We start from the raw sequence: 23,489 nt of genomic DNA, 5'->3' as shown, positions 1-23,489 counted from the left end.
GTAACTTCACAATTGTTGTGAGCTGCAGGCTTTACACTTTCATTTGTCAAGACAAGAGTATTCATCATGTATTTCAATGCAAATCAATGTATTTAGTTCTTCATTTAGAAAAGATTTTCTTTATTATAGTAACCGTTTTTTAATCGGTGTAAAGAATAACTGGTTGTTTCCAAAAGCATTTTGATATTGGTAAAGGCGTCTGCAACTTTTGTGAAGCATCACTGGCATATTAACTGTCAAAACATGTTTATGACTGCATAAATGTATTATTGCTTTTAAAAAAAGTCACATATTGTGCTTTTCTATTATACACAATTTGTACTAAAGCGATCTAAAAAGTTCATATCAATAAGTTTTTTCTTTGCACCACCAGGTGGCAGTCTTTGTATTTTCATTTTGAGGGTGCAGATTGCATACGTTTTATTAATATGTATAACTTTATTTATTTTATTAATGACTATAACTTTTATATATATAGTTAAAAAATATTTACTATTTTCCCAAGTGTATATAACTTTTACTGTAAGGAAATATCAGAACTCGGTACATACTTTCTGTATTATCTTTGCTTGAACTGAGCCGATCTAATCCTGTTTATATGATTTGAACCTGCTCCCGATCAGGTTTGACCTAGCAGATCTGTTGCCATGACAACAACTCTCGGATCAGCTTTGAAGAACGAAACGATCCTGGATCGTGTCAAATCGTCAATATCCAAATCCAGCTAACTGAGTAATCCACGTACGAAGAACAGACCCCTGACCTCATATAAAGCATGATATCGCGATGACATATGACGACCTGTGCAGGTGCTGTAGTGGTATTCCAATTCTTAGGGGTAAATTTTGAAGCCCTTCCACTTCACATTCTATTTCAAGGGCCAAGAGGAAGGGATACAAAATTAGAATCGGGATTGGGCCTTGGTATTGATAAACACTACTTTCCATTATTAATTGAATAAAAATGATTGATTTATGTCAATACATGGCCATTATTAACTCATACAAGAATGAACAATATATGAGACACATATATTTAAATACCTGTTTGAAATACAAAATACTGTAGCCTAACTACATCTGTTTTTTTTTATTTTCTTTAAAAAGAATAATAAATTGTGTCAGCCAATCACTTAATTAGGCTTTTTCAGTATCAAGTATTGTAATTCAGTTCCACAAAACCTAACTTGCACAAGCTGAAGGAGAAAACAGCTCTTTCTATATCTGGGGCCAAGCCAGTTCTCTTAATGTGCAAAGTATTCACACTTTGTAGGCCCCAAACCATCAGTGGTCCTCCTTGCTATCAAAGAAAATCTAATGACAAGATCTGTGCAAGATAATTAATTTTTTTTCTTCTAGCATTTGAGAAAACACTATAAAAAGGTTATGACAACTGCCACATTCCATTCCTTTCCTTTAAAGATATGCACCCTCACCCGTTTTATGTAGCTAACCTCGAAATTTATCAAATCGTGTATCGATTACATGACTACCGTTCCCCAAGCAGCCTCAGACTCTAATAAGATTTGATAGGAGTGTGAATGAAAATTTGGGGATTTAGGTACTGAAAGGGATGAATACATAACTTTTTAAAAAATATGCATGTTGGCGTGTTTCTTTTTTTTTAAAACAGTTTATCAATTTTGTCTTGAACGAGCTTAAACAGTTACAAAAGTACTCTTTCTTTGATTCTTTAGGGTCTCACTAGCTATGTTTCCATCCAAAACTGTGAATTCATGTGCAGAACTTGATTAATGCATAAAATACATGCAATTAAAGCAGCATATCCATCCAACAGGTCAAAGTGAACACAATCGTCACTTCCTGATTATCTGGCACCAAATATCAACAGATTATCAATCAGGTTGTGCTTAATCGTCTTCCACGTATATAATCTACACGTATAATTAATCTAATCATTTAAATAACCTTAAAAGAGAATATAAAATTAATTTAAAGGTGACCTCAACAGAATCATGTCTTTAGAACCGAACAAGTGATTCCTTCGAGGCTTGTTTGAACAACAGTAACAGTTGACAAAAATTTATATTGCTATACAAAATATAGTTAAAAATCAAAATAATTTAAGCAGGGCAACACATTTAAGGCAGTAGATTCATAAATATGTATGAATGTCAAAAATAATTGACTGCTTTAAAATAAACGAACACAAACACATTCATACAGGCTGTAGAGTTTGAGAGAGTGAAATGATGTAAACATTTTTTTTGAAAAACCTAATCAAGCAAACAACAATAATTAATTCAAGGTTACATATTATTTACACCAGTTCAGTATTAATTTAGAGGTGTTACTTGCATTCATTCTGTAGTGTGGAGAACTCAGCACTGTTGATCTGGCTCCCTATGTGGGCTCATTGGTGGTTAGTTCGTCATTGTTGGGAATTCTCATGAGACTTGGAGAGGAGTCTTTAGGTTCACAATTGAGGCAGCAAAAGACTGCCTCTAACTTCTGGTTTCATAGCACAGTAATCTTCACTAGACTATTGACTGAGAGAAGAAGAGAAAAGAAAAGTAAAGCAGATGTGATGTTTAATGCTGTCCTGTTATCCCATCTTAGTCTGCATCTGCTTGCTTTCCCTTGTCCTCCTGTGTCCATGGAACTGCTGGGCTGGACCTAAAGAGCTGAATCTGTCTTGAGCTGAAACGAACTGACTGACGGACTGAACTCTTGCTACTGGGCCACCTGGGTGATTTTTTGGCCATTTGGTGCTCCAGCTCCCTTAATAGAAATGGACCAAAGAGGTATTGTCCTTGGATTGTGGGGGTGTGACTTTTTACAATATGGCACTTAACAGTATACGGAGCCTGAAATATCTGCCAGAAGGCAGAACAGGAAGCAGTCTGTGAGCAAAGTAAGAAGTCCTTAAGAAAACTGCATTTTAAGCGCAGACAGTGTTTCTTCTGGATGTCCTCAATGGCTGGAAGTGGAGTCCCTTTGATGTGTTGGTCAGTTTTCACCACTCGCAGTGCCTTACGCTCAGCAACAGAACAGCTTCCATACCAGACTGTGACGCAGTTGGCCAAGATGCTCTCTATTGTACAGTGACAGAAGCTCACCAAGACATCTGAGCACAGCTGGTCTTTCTTAAGTTGCTTTAAGAAAAAAAAAAAAAAAAAAAAAAAAAAGGCGCTGGTGAGCCTTCATGACCAGACTGGAGGTTTTGGAGGTCCAGGACAGATCCTTTGAGATGTGGGTCCCCAGGAACTCAATGGCCATAACATTGATGTGAATTGGATCATGTGAGCCTACTCGTCCCTTCCTGAAGTTCACAATGAGCTCCTTGGTCTTAATAGTGTTGAGGAGCAGATTATTGCCTGTGCACTAAGTGGGCAGATACTGTATCTCCTTCCTGGAGACAGTTTCATTATACAGTCCGATCACTGTAGTGTCATCTGCAAATTTGATGCTTGTGTGGGATCCATTTAGGGGCCTGCAGTCATGGGTAAAGGGAGTTGAGGAAGGAGCTTAGCACACAGCCCTGTGGTACACCAGTGTTGAGTGTGACGGTGGTGGAGCAGATGCGGCCTGATCTAACATTCTGAGGACTGTTGGTCAAAGTCCAGAACCCAGTTGCAGAGAGTGGTATTAATATTCTCTTAGTTTGGTCTCTAAATTTAAAAATTTACTTAGAGGGTAAAACAGTGTTGAATGCTGAGCAGAAGTCAACAAACAGCAATCGTGCATAAATGTTTTTATTGTCCAAGTGTGTGAGTACAGAGTCCAGTGCTATGGAGACTGCATCTTATGTGCTCCAGTTGCCACGGTAGGCAAACTGGTGTGGATCCAGTGTAGATGGGAGAGAGTCTTTCAGATGTGCCAGGACCAATCGCTTGAAGCACTTTTTAATGATGGGTGTGAGTGCTAGAGGGCGATTGTCATTTATGTTAGGCCTGAGTGTTTAGGCACTGGCACATTTAGGATGGTTTTAAAGCATGTTGGCACCACTGCTAGGTTAAGGGACAGGTTGAAAATGTTTGTGAATGCCCCAGCGAGCTGTTCTGCACATGCTTTGAGGATGTGCCCAGGGATACTGTCTGGTCCAGCAGCCTAGCACACAATGATCTGTCTGAGGAGGTGAGTGTGATAAGTGAGTGGACAGTTGAGGGAGTGATCCTGGTGTTGGTTTCTTTATTATCACTTTCAAAGTGGACATAAAAGTAATTTAGCTCTTTCAGGAAGGAGACATTTCTGGCTGGGTTTGTAGTTGCTAATGGCCTGGATGCCCTGCCACATGCAGCGAGGATCAGAGTTGGAAAAGTACTCCTCTAACCTTAGCTTGTAACAGTGCTTGATGCCCCTTTTCAGATTAGCCCTGGAAGTGCAGTAGGCCTGTGCATCCCCTGATCTGAAGGTAGTGTTGCATGCCTTCAGCAGGAGGCACACCTCCTTGTTTATCAATGGCTTTTGATTTGGATATGTGTTGGTCAGCTTCAGGGTTGTAATACTTTCTATGGCGGTGGTGATGTATTCCAGAACTGAGGAAGTGTAACTAATTATGTCTATGTAAGGGCCATAGTTGGCCTGGGAAGCGAATATACTCCAGTCTGTATGTTGGAACCTGTCCTGCAGTGTGGAGTCTACCCTTCGCTGTCCATACTTAGATGGTTCTCACTGATGGCTTCACACGGTTGATGAGGAGTGAGTACTTGAAGGTGAGAAACAAAGAAAGGTGATCTGATTGACCCAAGTGGGAGAGGGGGATCACAGCATAGGCTTCAGCCATGTTTGCTTATATATGGTCCAAAGTTTTGTTTCTACTTTTGTGACAGAAATCGTTTTGATGAATTTTGGGAAGCACTGTCTTTTAGTTTGAGTGATGGTTGTGTGGTATCCTGCTGTTTAACCATGTTTCTGTGAAGGTCATGACATTACAGTTCCATGGTCTTTTGTTGGGGTTTATGCACAGCCGAATCTCATCCATTTTGTTCACCAGCGACCGTACATTGGCGAGAAAGATGCTGGGTAAAGAGAGCTGGTGTGGTTTTAGCTTAGCTCTTAAGCCAGGTTTATACTTCTGCGTCAAGTGACCAGCGTAACCAACCGCGCATGCAACGCACGTAGCTGTGCATTCATACTTCTGCGCGCTGTCTCTGTTGGTGTGCATTAACACTTCCAAAACGCTAGTGGGCAGTGAGGTGTTAATGTGTCTGTGTCGAGTTTCTTCGCCTGTGTTTTGTTCTTTCTGAACGCTTCCGGGATGTACAAGTAGCTCAAACTCGCTCTTTTTGGGGCAGGAACTGGCGGACGTGCAACAACTTTAACTATGAGGTAAACACAAAACAAAACTTTCCATCCGGAGCTCCTTTGCGGGACTCCACATTGTAAACAATCGCTCCATTGGGCTCGCGCCGCTTGTGTGGCTCTCGGTCCTGCCCAGACTTGTCAGTGATACCAAGTCGACCAATCACAGAGCTTGCGCTATGTGTCGTTGCGACGTGTAGTTAAATTTTTTGAGAGGTGCACATCAGCGACGCCGATGGCCCGGCGTAGGGCTATGCATCAGCGCCGTAGCATTCACGTGTGCTTGACGCAGAAGTATAAATCAGCCTTTTGCCTGCCGTGCATTGCTCATCTTTGTTTATGGTCTTGACGCCACCTTTGAGAACTTCCGCCTGGCCGGGTAGGGTGCTTAGCCTTAGGTGTTTTGGTGATCTCAGGGATAGGTCTAATATTGTTGATAAAACTGTCAGGGATGCACAAACCAATATTTAAAATCTCCTGTTGGTTGTACGATGTTAAAGCACTGCTGTTCTGCATCAATGCATTGTTCAAAATATAGTTTCAGGAGCTGTGTAGTAAAACTAAAACCAAGTCCACTATTATTGTTTTTATGATGATCTGTTCATTTTTAATACATGTATTTCAGGGAAAATTTTGTTCTGTCTATCATCAACGCTTGTGTTGCATATCTGCAGTGTTTTACAGATAACAATTTGTTCTGGTGTTAACTTGGATGTTGAGTGGGTTGTTGTGTTCCTTAAATAGAATTAGAATCTTTATTGTCAATGTACAAAAAAGAGCTTCCTACTTGTCTAAAACGACAATAGGAAAAAATAGAAGACAACAACAATGGTAATAATAATGGAAATTGTGCATAAAAAGTGCCAAGTGCATTTTTGTAGCTTTCCAATAAATAAATAAATGTTGGCCAAAACAGCATACCATTTAATGTTAATTATTTTTTTATTATTGAAAAAGCCCTATGATATGTACTATTTCTCAGTCTGTTTGTTATGGCATTTATTGTCCTGTACCACCTCCCTGAAGGTAACAGTTGAAACAAGTAATGTTGAATGGGATGAGTCCTTCAGGATGCTGCGGGCTTTGCTGTGGCACTTGGTCTTGAGCAGCTCCTCTATGGTGATAATTTTCTGTGCTGTGTTAATGACTCTTTGGAAAGCAGCTTTTTCCTGCTCAGTGCAGCTGGCATACTACACTGGGATGCAGTACATCCGTACACTTCAATGGTGCATCTGTAAAAAAGCACTAGCAGTTCTTTGACTAAGATGTTGTTTTTTAGTACCCTCTGGAAATGAAGTTGATGCTGTGCCTTTTTGACCAGTGCTTTGGTGTTAGTTTTCCATGAAATATTGTGTTCCAGATGCAGGCCCACATACTTGAATTCAGTGACATTCTCCACTCAGTCCCCATTGATATAAATGGACAGAGTGTCTGGTCTGTTCCTCCTGAAGTCTATAGAATATAATCAAGACGAGCCGACGTGCTAGGTTGAGGCAGGCAATAAAAATGGCCAATCAGAGATTAATAAAATTTTTTTAACTGGATCTTCTAAGTAAACCAGTCAAACCAGTTTATCAAATGAAACTGAATCATTTCAAGCGCATTACGTCTCCAGTAAGATCTTATCCAAAAAAAAAATTTAACATGCCTGATAAACTATTTAACTCAAAATAAACAAATTTCCTGAATTATTAAGTTACTGGAATAGTACACTGAGATCATATTTGAGAAGCAGTGAACTGATAATACTGTGCATTCATGATTCAGCAAGTAGTGAAACGAATACAAGCAGTAGACTACATGACAGCACATTACCATTTGAAGTAACTATGTAAAACAGTATTTGGGTGATGATGACCTCTGCTGGTGGTTGAGGGTAATTGCTGGGACAAAGCTAATGACAGTGAGTCCTGTGGCCAGTGGCCAGCAGAGGGGATTTTGGCTGTATTTTGTCCATATCAGAAAACAACTCCAGTCATTCTGATTGCTGCCACAGTCTGTGTGAAGGAAACTAGTTATTTCTTGGTTGAGGCTTGGCTGTAGGTGGTAACCTGAAGTGAGACTGATGTTTATGTTGAGATTTTTTAAGAATGTTGTCTATGCTCTAGAAGTCAATTAAAGTCTTGTAGTAAATTGTATATTGAAAAAAAAAATGCAATCAGGGAATCCATAGAAGCAAAACACATTGTTACATAAGTGAACTTCAACTGTTTCCAGTGCTGAATGGAGTTTGTGGGATGGGTATTACTCTATATATTACTCTATCTATATATCACTCTATAAAGTAATACTGGTATTACTCTATATTATACTATATATACTCAGATTCTTTGGAGAATCTGTCAGTCATGGTGAGGATGTTGGTGTTTCCCTGGGATGATGGGAATTCTGTGATAAAGTCATAGCTATATGGGATAAAAGGACAGTCTGGGGAAATGGTTGTAATGTGGTTGTAATAAGAGTGCATCTCCTTTGGTGTTTTTTGACCTGGGGCGATAGGTGACAGAGGACTTGAAGAAGTGCGGTTAAGTGTCTTAGCTGTACAAATATATTGTAGGCGCTTGTGATTGGTGGTGACTGTGAGTTCATGTTTCGCTCCCTCTAGCCAATGCCTCCATTGCTCCAAAGCTGCCTTCATGGCAATTTTTTTCATCCTTAATGACCCCTAAGGCACTGATTATGTAGAAAAAGTATAATCCAGGAAAGAGATTGATGTCTGATGAAACACACTTTTCAAACTTGGCACATAGCTTGTGGTCAATTAGTTTAGCAATACTGCTTGGATATGATTATGCGTTCATCTAGGAAGTTGGAGAATATCAGGATTTAATAGATGTAGATGATAACCCAGGGGCACCGCTAGGGGTGTGAAAGGATTATTCTAAGAGCTCACACCGTCTTGGTGCCCCTAGAGATACCATTAGGGGCCAAACAAAATCCCCCAACCATAACCCCACCCTCTCCCCACGCTCTACACTTACAACTGCGGCAACCACCATACCATCTGTTGTCATAGAGCCAGTGCCATCCAGCATTGCCCCTATGATTATCTATTGTAACATGTCTCTGAAAACTCTGATAATTTATAAAAGCTTGGAATACAGATAGACTGTTTTCTAGTCAGAAGGGTATCACATAGTGCTCGGTGCAGGCTGTCTTCCATTCATCTCCTTCTCAGATTTTGACAAGGTTATGGGCTCTTTGAAGATCTAGCGTGTAGAAGAACTTTTGGATTTTAATTTGTTCCAGAGCTACTGGATCACAAGGCAGAGAATGGTGCTATTTATTAGTTATTTCATTCAAACTTCTGTAGTCAAGACATGAGCATGAGCCTTATCCTTTTTGTCCACAAAGAAAAAGCCAGTGGAAGCAGACCATGTGGATTGGCATAAAAATCCTTTTTCTAACTGATCCTTAATGAAGTCTTTCATGGCTACAGATTCAGGTTGGAACAATGGAAAAATCAGTAATTTCTCATTGCCTAGGCGAATGAATAATTCCATGAACTGGCCCAATGACATTGCTTTATCTTAAAATGTGAGCTCAGCTTGTATAGAGCTGTTTAAACTATGGCTGTAGATTACCTTTGATTTATTATCCAGCCATTATGTTTGAGCAGCCAGAGTGCGGAAGTGGATAGCATATTCAACTGCAGTGAGGAATCCTTTTCTTTCTTCAGGGTGATCAACATGGTGCAAAAGCATTTTAGAAAGACATCAAATAAGTGAAAAGAGAAAGTATTGGTTTGCCAGATAGCTGTGGCTCAGTTCAGAGCCTTTTCATTAAGTAGGGAACATACAAATGCCATCTTGCTATCTTCTGTGGGATGCATGTGGGGCTGTTTTGCAACAAACAGAGAACATTGCAGAAGGAATCCTTTAGATTTAGCAGGTTTTCCATCAAACTAATCTTGGAGGGCCAGGTGAGGATTAGTGATTGAGGACTGAAGGGGGAGTATTGGAAATATGATAGCATTAAGAGGTGGGAGAGAAGTGATTTTGAGGCCTTGTAGTGTTTTCTGGTGAGTGATATGAGTCATTAAAGTTGTAGCTGTTGCGTTATCAGAACACGTGCTTGAGCTGAAAGTTCCATTGAGAGCTGCATGATGGCTGGCACCAAGCCGAGACCAAGCCTTCACTCTGGGCATGCAGCAGTCTAGACTGTAAAATTCTTTGAGACTTCTCCACACTGTAACTCTGATGTTTGAAAGACAATGAAGTGGACTCATCAGAGAACAATACATGTTTCACATTGTGCACAGCCCAATATTTTTTGCTGCTGGCACCATTGAAACTGACATTTGGCATAGCAACTAGTGATCAAAGGTTTGACTGTAGCAGCCTGTTCTTTGGGATGTGATGTGTTCTTCTCTGTGGTATGCTGATATTACTTTGATACTGTTGCTCTTGATGCATTACAAAAACTTGCTGTCTTGGTCACAAATGTGCCAGCGAGGCGTGCACCAACTCTTTTAAACTGTGTTATGTAACAGTAATATGAACTGTGGCATGTAATTGATTGTTATTGTTTTCTTTTCTTTTTTTTCTTACAGACATAAAATCATTTAGTTGTGTTTGGGAGGAACTTTTTAAACATAACACATTTGTAAACTATTAAGTAATTCCCATTAAAATACTAAGTTAGCTTCTCCTTGCCAGTCATATTATTAGAACAGTGCTTTACAAAATAACCAAGGTCCTTCAACAAAAAGCCCTTATTTTGTGAAAAACACAGGCATAAAAGTAAAGAACAATGATTCTTGCATGAATAATTATTACAACTCAAAATAGTTTTGAAAGTAATATCTGTCAAAATTAGAATGACTTCTTCACATTTGCACTCAAATGACATTACTAGGCTCTCACATTTTGTCTGATCTTGGCCCACACTTTTTCCAAACATTTACAAAGTTTGCTGACATGGGTTTCATAGCCACTTAGCTACAAAGAACTGCTTTAACCCATTTTGATGTGTGAAAGGGTGTTATCCTGCATGAAAAGTGCTGTCTGTATGGATTACCAACACAGGAAAGGAATGGTATGTTGCAGATGGATCTTTCCTTCAGAAGGATGTTACCCCCAAACCATGACACTTAATTGTCTACCTTTCTAACTTCTTTATGCACTTTAGGTTCAGTCTAAACAAAATGTTTCACATTGAACTCAAAAATAAACCCATAATAATATTCCTTTCATACTAAAATTAATGGTGGATCAGTAATAAAAGGTTATTATAGCTTTTTGACTCTTTCAACTGAAGAGAATTTTGGTCATTGCAGAGCAATCTTTAATTACAAATTCTCTTAAATGTTGAGGTTTTAGCTTTAGAATATATGTACATCATAAAATATGCTAGAGGTTTCAAGATATTGCAGCAGTTGCGTGTTATTTTTTATAGAAAGCAAATAAAAGAAATATTAAACAAAATAGTATAGTATGTTTAAATCAAAGTAGTATGCATAGTTTTATCTTCACACTGAAATACTTAAAGATATTTTTACACTTCAGTTAAAATGACTAAACTGAATATTTACTTCCATAGCCATTGTTTTTGCACTATTGTGCATCTATATTATATATATGCAACCAACTTCTGGCATCCAGAATCCAGTATATCAACTCATAATATATTACATCACACAGTACATAAGCAATGCTCAATTAGACCAAAAATTCTGACTTAAATTGTCTTGTGTAAAATAGACAATACTGGGACTTTCTGACGTTTCATACTTCCTGAAAGTGGGGCCTGTTCTAATTGTTACTGAGCAGTTTTTCAGTACAGTCTACAGCATTGTACCCCCTGTCTGTGGATGTTTTCATAACCACTTTTCCAGTTTTCTGTTTTTGCAGATTGCAGTGATTTGAAATTCCCATTTGTCATGTCTGGACCCAGCTGTACAAATAAAAACAGAACAAAAAGAGAGAAAACCAAGAGAATACCCACGTTATACCACCCGCAACAGTCTTCTTGAGCCACACAACACTTTCCCTTTTTGGCCCCAGCAACCTGGTTGTGGATGCTTTTCCAGCTCCGTTGCTTGAACACTCTGAGGACAATTACACTGTTACTCAATGTCTCTCTACCAGGCTAAAATGAATTTTAGGGGCACTGCGATAGTAAAAATGACTTTATCTAGAGAAGTGATGGCGCAGCTTTTTCTCGTGGTAAAAAAAAACTTAATTAAATTGAATAGTTGTTTAAAAGAATAACGTAGACAGATTAGCAAAAGTTTTAAAGTTAAAAATAACAGACTTTTCAGAATTTCTAATTCAAATGTGATGTTCAAAAATATGACTATTAGATGAAATTAGGGTTACTGATGATCTCAATACTTAATCATGGAGTAAGCTCTTGCATTTAAAAAAGATTGCAAAGGTCATTTTTGCTGTATAATTATCCACAACAAGGCTTATGAAAAAATGTCTACTTTGATTTCATGTTGACGTCAGGTTGTCAAAAGAAACATCAGGTAGCATTATTCTAAGTACTACTAAAATGGCTGCCAGGTCAAGTAGATCATTTACAGTAGTTACGGCTTTTTTAGCAACTATTCCGAATGTCCGAAGTACTCTAGGTACTCTGGTTTGATTAACTCCAGCACACTAGTACACACAACGTCTGATTCAGTAAATACATTCATTGTTTTGTGTACAGTCTTGTTTACCACCTTTGTATGTGTGTTTGCTTGTTTGGTTACTTTGTATTATTTGCTTATAATCAGTCCACAGTCTTAACGTCAACTCTCCTCAGCCTGTTCAAAATACTACTGGTAATTTTTCAATGGTCTGTCAGTCAGTCGAGGGTTCCAGTGGAGATCCATTTCTCAGATGATAAAATTAAGGAAGAAGCTTCCCTGCTTTTATAGCCTTGCAGACAATCTCTTCAGAAACCTGCCCGTTCTTTCCTTAACAGTGTATGCCGATTACTCAAAGCGATACGGGTAGGTCCTGGCACACTAGATTAGCCCTGGTGAATGGAAGGTACTAGTCAGAATGCCTGCCACATGTGTGTTGACAATGGCCAGGAGCCCTGCTTTATCGCTTTGTAAAGTATGAAGTAGTTAAGACTTGAATAACATAAAATAACATAATATAATGTTATTTATGTTATTTCCCACGTGAAGAACTCCTGTAAACCTTGCAGTATTGAAACTCAGTGAACAAGGCATCTTAGCCAAGCTGAAAAACAAATGGTGGTACGATAAGGGTGAATGTGGAACCAAGGACTCGGGAAGTAAGGTCAGTCGCTGCAGGTCTTTTGTACTGATTCAGAAAATTGCATTTTGACATATTGTTCATTTACAAAGGACAAAATGTTCTTGATTTAACACTGTGTAGATGTAATGATTTATGGCCACAGATAAGGAAACAATGGCGTGTGGTCTACAGTTTTCTTCCATCATATCAAATCATCAGGGTACTTTTAAGACTCTCTCTCTCTCTCTCTCTCTCTCTCTCTCTCTCTCTCTCTTTCTCTATCTATCTATCTATCTATCTATCTATCTATCTATCTATCTATCTATCTATCTATCTATCTATCTATATACACACACATAGAAACAAATGTAAAACTGATATTGAGGAACTGAAAAGGAAAATTGATAAAATGGTTTTGTATATTTTGTATATCAATAATCTTTATTGCATCTTTTATCAGTATCCATTATGCTGCAGTTTTTATTCACCAAACGTTTAATTTAATGATGTATATTTGTTGTTACTTATTTATTCCCTTAAAGGTCTGTTTAATTACTGAACCTTGTTGAACATTTCTTTTGTGATGAATAGTTCCACCATAACATTCTTTAGAGTGGTAAAGTTTGACCTGTGTTGTTTGTAACTGGGAGCTTTGTTATAACAGACAAAACTAAATGTAAAAAAAAAAAAAAACAATAATTAAAAGAGTAGCTTATGTAAAATAAATAAATAAATAGCAAACAATGTAATGCTTACGAACACATTTTAATTGACAAGTCTGGGGCAGGGGTAAACTGCAGCAGAATGATTCAAACAGATGTTAAATTCAGTACTCTGTTATAGAAAATATGTCAAAATATGAAGTTAAAAGTTGTAAAGGCAGTTGTTTAAAGAAAGGTTATTAAGTCAGAGGTCTGACCTGTATGTAACTGACCAGCTTCCTCAGATACATGAAGAAGCCAATGAGAAGATGAGGTTAGAGGAAGCATCTACATTCACCAGTTATGGTCCTAATTAATTCTATCTCTTTAACTTACATTTATCTAGAGCTTTAGGGCTAGATACAAATTTGGCTTAATTCCTTCGTCACATGAATCTAGATTCATCTGGAAGCAGTAGAAATTTATTTTTTATCCTTGTTAGATCTTGTTAACTGCTGTATTGTGTGTTTTGTCAAATTGTTACCACTGCAAGAAACGCTAACTATGTCCCTTGCTTCTCTTAGGACAAGACAAGTGCACTGAGCCTGAGCAATGTTGCTGGTGTCTTCTATATTCTGGTTGGTGGACTAGGGCTTGCTATGATGGTGGCATTGATAGAGTTCTGTTACAAGTCACGTGCAGAAGCTAAACGGCTGAAACTTGAAAAAAATGCCCAAAACTATAAGCCAGCACCACCAGCCAACACCCAAAACTTTGCCACATACAGAGAAGGCTACAACGTTTATGGAACAGAGAGTGTTAAAATCTAATGGTAATGTATTCATGATGGCTCTGCGTGTGTGTTCGTGTGTGAAGGCTGGACTTGTGAATTGTGCTTTTCTATGCAATATAATTCATTTCAAATTATTGAGTCAATAGAGTAGTGCAACAGTGTTATGTTTGAACAACAAGCAGTGGAATAATATTGGTCATATTTGTACTAGAAGTGACAGAAAGAAGTGTTTTTAAAATATAACAGTTGGCCTAGACATAAAAAAATTTATAAACAAATCCAAAACAGTGAAAGTGGTAAGATTTGTTTCTAGCGTTCATTTTATGTGTGTCTTTTCCAGATGGGCAGCATGGTGTTATGAAAAAGACAAAGATACCCTTCCAGAGACAGCTGGATCTTCATGAGGGGTCACTTACGCCCTACACTCTCTCCATGCACATCATTCTCCAGCATGCTAATCTGAGACTGCGACTGTCGCAAGATTTGGGAATAAATTGGAATTCTTCAGTGCCTTACAGAATATTCAGAGTATCACACTGATGCAAACTCATCACAGAAAATTTGCATCACTCCTGTCACACAAACCAACTGAATGACATCATCATATATATAAACACAAACACACATTATATATATATATATATATATATATATATATATATATATATATATATATATATATATATATAATCCCTCCTGTGAATTTTTTTTGTTAAAATGTTTCCCAAATGTTGTTTAACAGAGCAACAAAGTATTACCTAACATATTTAATTTTTTCTCTAGAGTATTATTTATTTTATTTTGGCTAGAATAAAAAAAGTTTTATTTTTTAGGGTCAATAGTATTAGCCCTCTTAAGCAATATCTTTTTTTTCCACTTAACTACAAAACCACTGTAATACAATGACTTGCCTAATTGCCATAACTAGTCTTGTTAACCTAATTAACATAGTTCAGCCTTTAAATTGCATTTTAAGCTGAATACTATTATTTTGAAAACTATCTAGTAAAATATTATGTACTCTCATTATGGCAAAGATAAAAGTAATCAGTTATTAGAAATGAGTTATTAAAACTATTGTTTAGAAATATGTTGAAAAAAATCTCTGTTAAACAGAAGTTGAGAAAACATATAAATAAATTAAAATGTAACAGGAGGGCTAATAAATCATCAACTGTGTGTATATACACACTCACACACACACATACACACACAAACATACACAAAACAGACACTCTTTCATAAAAATGAGAAATAAAGCCATTACTTGCAATCTTAGCACTCCAATAGAGCTGATCGATTTCATAAAAGTTTCTGAGCCTGGTGAAATGCTTGTAATAATGTAAATTTGCGTTATCATTCCTTCAATAAGTGTATTAATTAGCAGATTATGGTTATTTCATTTCCAGAAAAATTGGATATGTTGCAGTTTATGGTGTGCATTTCTTTTGTCTGATATATATATTTCTCAGAACTTAAGCTGGAAGCTTAGAAGCTATAAGACCCCTAACAATTGTCTTTTCACATGTTAGCTTGAAAAAACAATCACACGCACACAGACACAATTTTATTAAATCACATTAGACTTGTATTTATGGATGTGAACTTCCAAGTTTTTGTAATTATCACAGCATACTATACATGGAACTTAAGCTGTAAAGCTATAAGGTCACACTAATGTAGATAAACCGCAGTCCACAAAAGGACATGGCTTTTTATGATGTAGGCTAGTATTTGATTACCTCACAGTTATATATAAGTCACACATGAAATCAAGCATTGACATTTAGTTTTATTTGATAAGTATTAGTGTTTGGTGAATTACTTAGACAAAAAGACTAGGATTAACATTTACTAGAGATTTATAAAAGGAGCTAACGGGAAGCTCAGCACATTTTGCTTGAGAGAAAGTAAACAAACTGTGACTCCATGGGACCGAGGATATCACTGATCTTGTGACTGTGGACAGATAGTTTTATAGTGAAATGCTTTTAAATGTAGAAAATCTAAATGAACCCTCTAGACAGGGTTTTTTAAAAAAAGACTGGATTCTCAAATTTTCTATCTGCATGCGAAACCTTGTGATTGCCAAGTAAAGCTCTGCAACTTCTATTAGATTTAGAGGGTGAGTAGAAAGTGGGTTTCAACTTTCATATTTTGACTTGTTCCTAAACTGTAAAACTCACAGCCCTGAGACATGAACCAATGACAGACTGATGTATGACATGCATGCGTGGGTGTTGTTTTCTGAGCCCTGATAGTGAGTCGTTGTACAAAGAATTTTAATACATTTTGTAAATAAAAAATTATTTAAAAAAAAGGTTTGGACTATTTATTTTTATTTTTATCAACTCTTCTGAGATTGGATAACAGAACTTAAAACATACAGTAATAGACATAGAAAATAGTTTAGACAATTTAGAGTAGACTATGAGATTTGCAACAAATAAAATGGGATACATTTAGGCCCAATCTCAATTCTACCCCTTACCCTTACCACTACCACTCATTTTGCGCGTTCATGACATGCATGCGTGGGTGTTGTTTTCTGAGCCCTGATAGTGAGTCGTTGTACAAAGAATTTTAATACATTTTGTAAATAAAAAATTATTTAAAAAAAAGGTTTGGATTATTTATTTTTATTTTTATCAACTCTTCTGAGATTGGATAACAGAACTTAAAACATACAGTAATAGACATAGAAAATAGTTTAGACAATTTAGAGTAGACTATGAGATTTACAACAAATAAAATGGGATACATTTAGGCCCAATCCCAATTCTACCCCTTACCACTACCACTCATTTTGCGCGTTCCTGTGAAGGGGTAGGGGTAGAAGTGTCCAAATTCTCTTAAGCTTGAAGGCATAGGACTAAGGGGAAGGGGAAGATAGTTTCTTTAAAACGGAAATTTTTCAGGACCACACTCGAAACCAAAGGTTAAGAAAATTTCCCAGAATACACCAGCCCCAACAGTATTATAGCTGCACCCAGAAGTAAGGAGATCCACAAATTAACATTTTTTGTCATTATTATGAATTTTTACAACAAACAAGCACGTTTTAATATATTCATAACCACGTTCGTGTTTTACCGTCATGCTATAAAAAACTGCTAAAATAAAAAAACGCTAAATTCGGCTATATATAATCCATATTCATAACTCTTGTATAGCAGTCCCACAAAATTCTAACTTTCAAGTCCTCTGTCCGAAATGTCTAGTGGCTTTGAATAGGCTTTTTAAAGTGTCTGCTATAATGTTGTTAGTTGTGTGTTTACATGGATGAATATGGCCACTGTTTCAATGTGCAGTATAGTTACGAGCTTATTGCCACATTAGATTGTTATGATAACATATGCCTTCAGTGATTTCTTCAAGATAAATACCAAAAAATAAAGCAACTGAAATCTCATATGAAGCATTAAAAAGCATATAATGACGTGTGTGCAGGTGCTTTAGTGCTGTCCCATTTCCTTGGGGATAAATTTTGAAGCCTTTCCCCTTTACACTCAGTTTTAAAGGGCCATGAAACCCCCTCGTTTCAGCAGGGTGTTTTCACACCTCTACTTTGAAAAAAGTCAGAAAAGTGGGCGTGTCCAGCTCTGTTTAGGGGGGAGTGTCGGAGGAACTTAAGTGGGATGGTGTGGGAGTGTCTATTTGTGCACGCGCGAGTTTCAGAGTCAAAATACACACCCACACAGACAGGAGAAAGTGATGGTGTTTAACCTACATGGACATCTGTAGTCGAATTATTTGCCGAATTATTAAATGTTGGACTTTAACTGCAGTTTGGCTCTTTCATTCAGGGAATTCATTCATGCCCCTCGCGACAAACGAGATATTTGATTCGAGGAACTGCTGCAAGCGTGTATTTTTCATGTAATGTTTGATACCGCACGGCGAATGAGAGAAAAAAAAAACTCCGCATTTTCCGGAAACTTAGATGCACACGGCAGGTAGCGTCAGAAAGCCGCGTGTGTTATTCCGGTCACTAAATGCGGTGCTAACATTTCTGCACTCAGTGCAATAGTTAACTTAATTCGATACGAACAAACTGAATAAACAAAGAGCACTGGTCGCTCACTTACCAAATCTGTAGAGACAGGACAATCACCAGCAACTAGAGCCGCGTCTTTATGGAGAGAATACTACAAGCAAATCCAGATTTCAGCGTTTGCAGATGAGAACAGCTCTCAGGTAAACAATAAACCTCCTTAGACATGTAAGTTATTGTTGTCGAGCGTCGCGTACACTGTTAATCCACACGTGATCCAGATAAGCTCTCACAGAGAGAAAATGAAAACGAAACTTAACGGCAGCAAACTATAAAAGCAACACTTCACGGTTGTTTTGCCAACACAACGTGGCGTCTTTGTGGTGTAAACACGGTGACACAAATGAATATTAATGAAGTTGCAAAATAGAGCGCGCTGATTGGTTTGAACCAAGCCTTACTCATGCATTAATGTATCACACTGTAAGACGTAATAAGACTCACTCAGGCACAGACGTCCAGTCTGCACGCTGGAATACACGCTATTATGTCATGACCGTGACGCAGCTTCAAAAATTTGTTTCAAACAGGAAGTATGAATTTGCTTGAAATAACGCAAAAACAACCAATTTACACTTTTTAGTGAAATATAGGTGTCCTAATAGTGTTTTTAGCAGTGTGGAACACATATACGACTGTCAACAGCTCAAAAAATGTGTTTTGGTGTTTCGTGACCCTTTAAGGGCCAAGGGGAAGAGGTAGGGGTACAAAAATAGAATTGGGATTGGGCCCTAGACATTCCATACTTAAAAATGTCAGGTTACATTAAATAAGTAAATACTACTGATAGTATTGTGTTTATTTAATTAAAAAGAAATAGTTGGTTGTGATTAATGTAAAGATGCCTGAGTGAGAATTGATATCATATTATTACATAATAAAATAAACCAAAACGCTATCTAATTGAAATTACAGACTATGGGGAATTGTAATACATTAATGTGATTCATTCCTGTGATGGCACCGTTGACTTTTCACCAGCCAATACAATCCAGCTATCTATCAATCATGTGCCTAATAATTAATAATGGCATTTTATTATCAGTGCTGAAAACCATTTTTGCTCAATATTTTTTTGTTTAAGGATTGTTTGATAAATAGAAAGTTAAATGGAAGAGTGTTTATTTAAAACAGAATTTTACTTCTTGATATTGCATAAACAAATGTATTTATACATAAATATAGGTAAGCACTGTAACTGTTTTAAATAATATTAATACATTTTATTTACCAAACAGCACAAATCAATTGTTTTCAATTCAAAAGTCAAAAAGTCTTTGATCAAATCAAAAGTTTTATGAAGACATAATGGATTTGAAAAATACTTTAAAGAAAACATTCTGTAGTTTTTATCATTATAAAATAACCTGTAAAGTTGTTTGAAATGTTTTAGCAGAGATTCTTCTAATATACATTTAACTAAGCTTTACTGCATTTTTTTCACCTTCATTTTGCTTCATTAATAACCATACAATCCCCAATTAAAGGAACAATCTGCTTAAAACTAGGCTTAAAATAGGCTCTGGAGAAAAGCAGTTGAGTTTTATCATTTTAAATTTCTTCAGCCGAACTGTGGATCTGTTGGGAGCCCTGTTATGGAGCTATGGAGCTATGGAGCTTAGAAGTGTCCCCCTCCACTGTGAAAGGGAACTCTAGTTCGGAGTGAACCAGGAGAGGGGCAAGGTGAGGTGACGTGAAGAAGGTGAGGTGACGAAAAAGAGTTCTTTGATCATATTGAGTTGTGGCCAAGAAGTAATGGCTTCTACCTTTCCCTCGTCCATCTTAACTCTATACTCATTTATGATGTAACCCAGGAAATTAATAGTCATTTGATGAAAAACACACAGCCTTCAGAAACAGGTTGTTGTCGCAAAGCCATCATAAGTCCTACACAACGAATTGGTGATGTTTGGCCTGATTTTGGGAATAGATTCGGAGTCAAGAAGTGTGACCACTGGAAGAGAGATGCGCAGTTAGTGTCATAACAGTAGTGACTGAAATTATGGGCCCTATCATACACCCGGCGCAGTGTGGCGCAAGGCGTGGCGCAGTAGTCTTTTAGTAGTTTCAGCTTGGCGCAAGAGTCGTTTTGAGGCGTTGCGCTACGCTGTTTAAATAGCAAATGCATTAGCGCTCATTTTTGCGCCCAAAAGGAAAGCGTTCTGAGGTGGACTGCTGGCGCGTTGCTATTTTGAGAATCTATAATAGATTTTTCATTAGACCAAAACAAACCCGGTCTAAACTCCGGCGCAGAGTTGCGCCTCGCTTACGTACTGCTTAATACGCACAAGAGAGCAATAGGCAAATATCTTTACATATGAAAAAATGTAAATATTAAGGATATATATATATAGGATATAATAAGAATAGATATAGAATATAAATATAAAGGATTAAAATATTACAAAACATATTATTTTCTAGCCTACATAAATATGAAAAACCACTGCTTTTATGTCTTCTTCATCTCGGGAGGCTTTTTCAGTTCATTCATAACAATTTGCTCTTGTATTATGTTATTATTATTAGCAATATTATTTATTATATCCATATTTATATTTGTTTTATTAAAAACAAGCTTATTTGTCCACCTGTCAGGTTTTAGATCATATGGGGCACAGCATGTGTTTTAGGATATAACTCAGGTTTTTAAGCACATTTTGCTATTATTATTCATTTATTCGTTTGCTGGAAATTAGAACTGAATTTAGAAATAGTTTTGAAATGAATATTTGGGCTTAACAAACAAAAGTATTTATTTATAGACTAATTAATGTTTGTGCGTAAAGGTTTCCCTATCCAAGAGCGAAAGTGAAAGTGATCCATTATCTCTCATTCTTACCCAGTAGATGCTCTGTTTAACAGATTTCTGTTAAAAAAACGTTAACTGTTTGCTTGTGAAATGCTCATTTTTTCCACTTAGACTTACTTTGCGTCCTGTAAATAGCGAATGTGCTCTTGGCGCGACGCATCTGACTCTTAAAGGGAATGGGAGATGAGATTCTAATTGGTTTATTCTCAAAACACACCTATAACTCATTAAGAAAATAAACTCAACCCTTTTAGAACATGCGCCGTGGTGCAAGGCAGATTTCCCGTCCTTAAATTAGCAAAAACGCATCCTGACAGGCCCTGAAAGCGTTTGCGCCCTGCGTTTTGCGCTCTGCGCATGGACCGTCAAAATAGAGCCCTATGTTTTCTTGCATAGCATGAAGGGCATAGAGGACGTGTGGGGCATGATGCACAGAAATGCCCTGTCTTTCCACAATATAAGCAAAGACCCAGGTTCGGCTGATGGAGCCGCTCTATTTCTGTTAATTTTCCTTGGTCAAGGATCATTGGTTATGGAAGGGTTAAAGAAATAGGCTGATAGAGAAGTGACCTGGATGTTCTCTGCTATAAGTTTCCATACGTGAGGAACATTGAATTGATAACTGAATAAATTTTTCTAGGCCATAAGTTTCATCGTAAGTGGTTAATTGCATTCAGGTGTAGTTCGAGACTTTGACAGTAGGTCGTCATCAGGGCATTTTCATCCCACAGACTGGCAGCTGCTAGGGTGTGAAATTTTAATGAATACGCTTGAATTGACATCATACCTTGTTTCAAATTAATTCATTTTTTTGCAGTTTTATACAAACTCCAAACAGAGATGACAACTGACCCAGCCGAGGCTCAAACCAGCGACCTTCTTGGTGTGAGGCAATCGTGCTACCCACTGCACCACTGTGACACCATAAATACATATAAAGAGTTGAAATCAGAATTATTAGCCCCCTGAATTATTGGCCCCCATGTTTATTTTTCCCCAATTTCTGTTTAACGGAGAGAAGATTTTTTCAACACATTTCTAAACATAATATAATAACTCATTTCTAATAACTGATTTATTTTATCTTTGCCATGCTGACAATAAATAATATTTTACTATATATTTTTCAAGACACTATACAGCTTAAAGTAAGATTTAAATGAGTAATTAGGTTAATTAGGTTAACTAGGCAGGTTAGGGTAATTATGCAAGTTATTGTATAACAATGGTTTGTTCTGTAGACTATCGAAAAAATATATAACTTAATATATAAAAGGCTTATAATTTTACCCTAAAATGGTTTTTAAATGAAATAAAACAAATAAGGCTTCCTCCAGAAGAAAAAAATAATCAGACATACTGTAAAAATTTCCTTGCTCAGTTAAACATCATTTGGGAAATATAAAAAAAAATCAAAGAAGGCTAATAATTCTGACATCACCTATATATATATATATATATATATATATATATATATATATATATATATATATATATATATATATATATATATATATTGTGGCGAGACAAGGGATAAAACATGAGCAGTCAAACAGGTATGGTTTAACAACCCGGAGGGTGATTTTTTTACAGTGCAAGTTAGGGAAGGATAGCTGTGCAGGTATGAGTCCTTTGGCTGGATATTGTGGAAAATCCTCTGGGCTGATGAAGGTTTGGAATTGGTGAAAGGAATCTGAGGTGCCGGTCTAGCCACTGCTATCTGCTGGGGAAAACAGAGAAAAAAGCAGTAGCAAGTCTTCCTTGGAGAGATCAAGCTCAGTCTGTGTCTTCTCTTTCTCTGTTAATATGCTCCAGTCCTAATGAGCTGCAGGTGGCGATCAGTGCTGAGGTGATGAGGTGACAGGTGTTGGTAGTTTGTACTTGGGGCGACGCTGCATTGGAACACTCGCCAAAATATATATATATATATATATATATATATATATATATATATATATATATATATATATATATATATATATATATATATATATACCCTATATATATACATAACCACATAGGGGCTTTTCCAGGAAGCCAGAAACTTGAAAGTTGCTGTGGGAACTAGCACCATGACCTAGTCTCCGGGTTGAAAATCTCGGGCTTGGGCGGGCCTGTAGTAGAGAAGTCGTTGGGCGTGCTGGGCTTCAGTGAGATGCTGTCATACCAGGGGCATTACCTCATGTCTCGTACGTGTTCGATGAGTGAGCGCTGGGGTGCGGGCTCCTGTTCCCAGGCCTGTCTTGCCACATCCAGGAGGCCCCGGAGTTGTCGCCCGACCAGCAGCTCAAAAGGAGTGAACCCAGTAGAGGCTTGGGGCACCTCACGAATGCCGAATAGCACGTATGGGATCATTAGGTCCCAGTTGCGCCCATCCTCTGCATCAAACCTGCGAAGCATCCGTTTTAGGGTTTGGTTAAACTGCTCAACAAGCCCATCCATCTGAGGGTGGTAAACGGATGTTCGCAGTTGTTTCACCTTCAGAAGGTGGCAGAGGTCTGCCATCAGCCGGGACATAAGGAGTACCCTGGTCAGTCAGGATCTTTGAGGGGATGCCAACTTGGCTACAAAGCAGGAAGAGTTCTTTGGCAATGGCGTTGGAGGGGGCCTTGCGTAGGGGTATGACCTCGGGGTATCGGGTGGCGTAGTCCAGGATGACCAGGATGTGTTCGTGGCCTCGGGCGGATTTTGGCAGAGGCCCTATCAGGTCCAGACCAATGCGGTCG

General features: G+C 37.6%; 1 protein-coding gene and 1 long non-coding RNA gene across 7 annotated transcripts in view; one reads left to right on the top strand and one right to left on the bottom strand.

Annotated features, from left to right (window-relative positions):
• The window catches only part of gria3b (glutamate receptor, ionotropic, AMPA 3b), a 302,031-nt gene extending 286,558 nt beyond the window's left edge, over window positions 1–15,473 (top strand). The window contains exons 14-16 of one of the 6 annotated variants that reach the window (XM_087280262.1): window positions 12,391–12,505; window positions 13,689–13,936; window positions 14,238–15,473. In XM_087280262.1, the coding sequence (XP_087136388.1) occupies window positions 12,391–12,505; window positions 13,689–13,934 (361 nt within the window). In that variant the 3' untranslated portion in view covers window positions 13,935–13,936; window positions 14,238–15,473. Of the gene's footprint in view, window positions 1–12,390; window positions 13,169–13,688; window positions 13,937–14,237 lie in introns of those variants that run through there. The other 5 variants (XR_015506639.1, XM_087280263.1, NM_198360.2 and 2 more) reach the window with 5 other exon arrangements.
• On the bottom strand, window positions 3,911–13,141 carry LOC147833880 (uncharacterized). Its single transcript, XR_015507177.1, has 3 exons — window positions 7,586–13,141; window positions 5,726–7,513; window positions 3,911–5,675 (listed from the first exon to the last, which is right to left on the bottom strand). It is a non-coding gene; the product is annotated as an uncharacterized LOC147833880 (long non-coding RNA).
• Window positions 15,474–23,489: the final 8,016 nt, after the last annotated feature.

The sequence above is a fragment of the Danio rerio genome, chromosome 14 (assembly GCF_052040795.2).
Source record: "Danio rerio strain M-AB ecotype USA chromosome 14, GRCz13ab, whole genome shotgun sequence".
Lineage (NCBI taxonomy): Eukaryota > Metazoa > Chordata > Actinopteri > Cypriniformes > Danionidae > Danio > Danio rerio.
The sequence above is the reverse complement of the archived record's forward strand: the minus strand, read 5'-3'. Positions and strand labels throughout refer to the sequence as shown.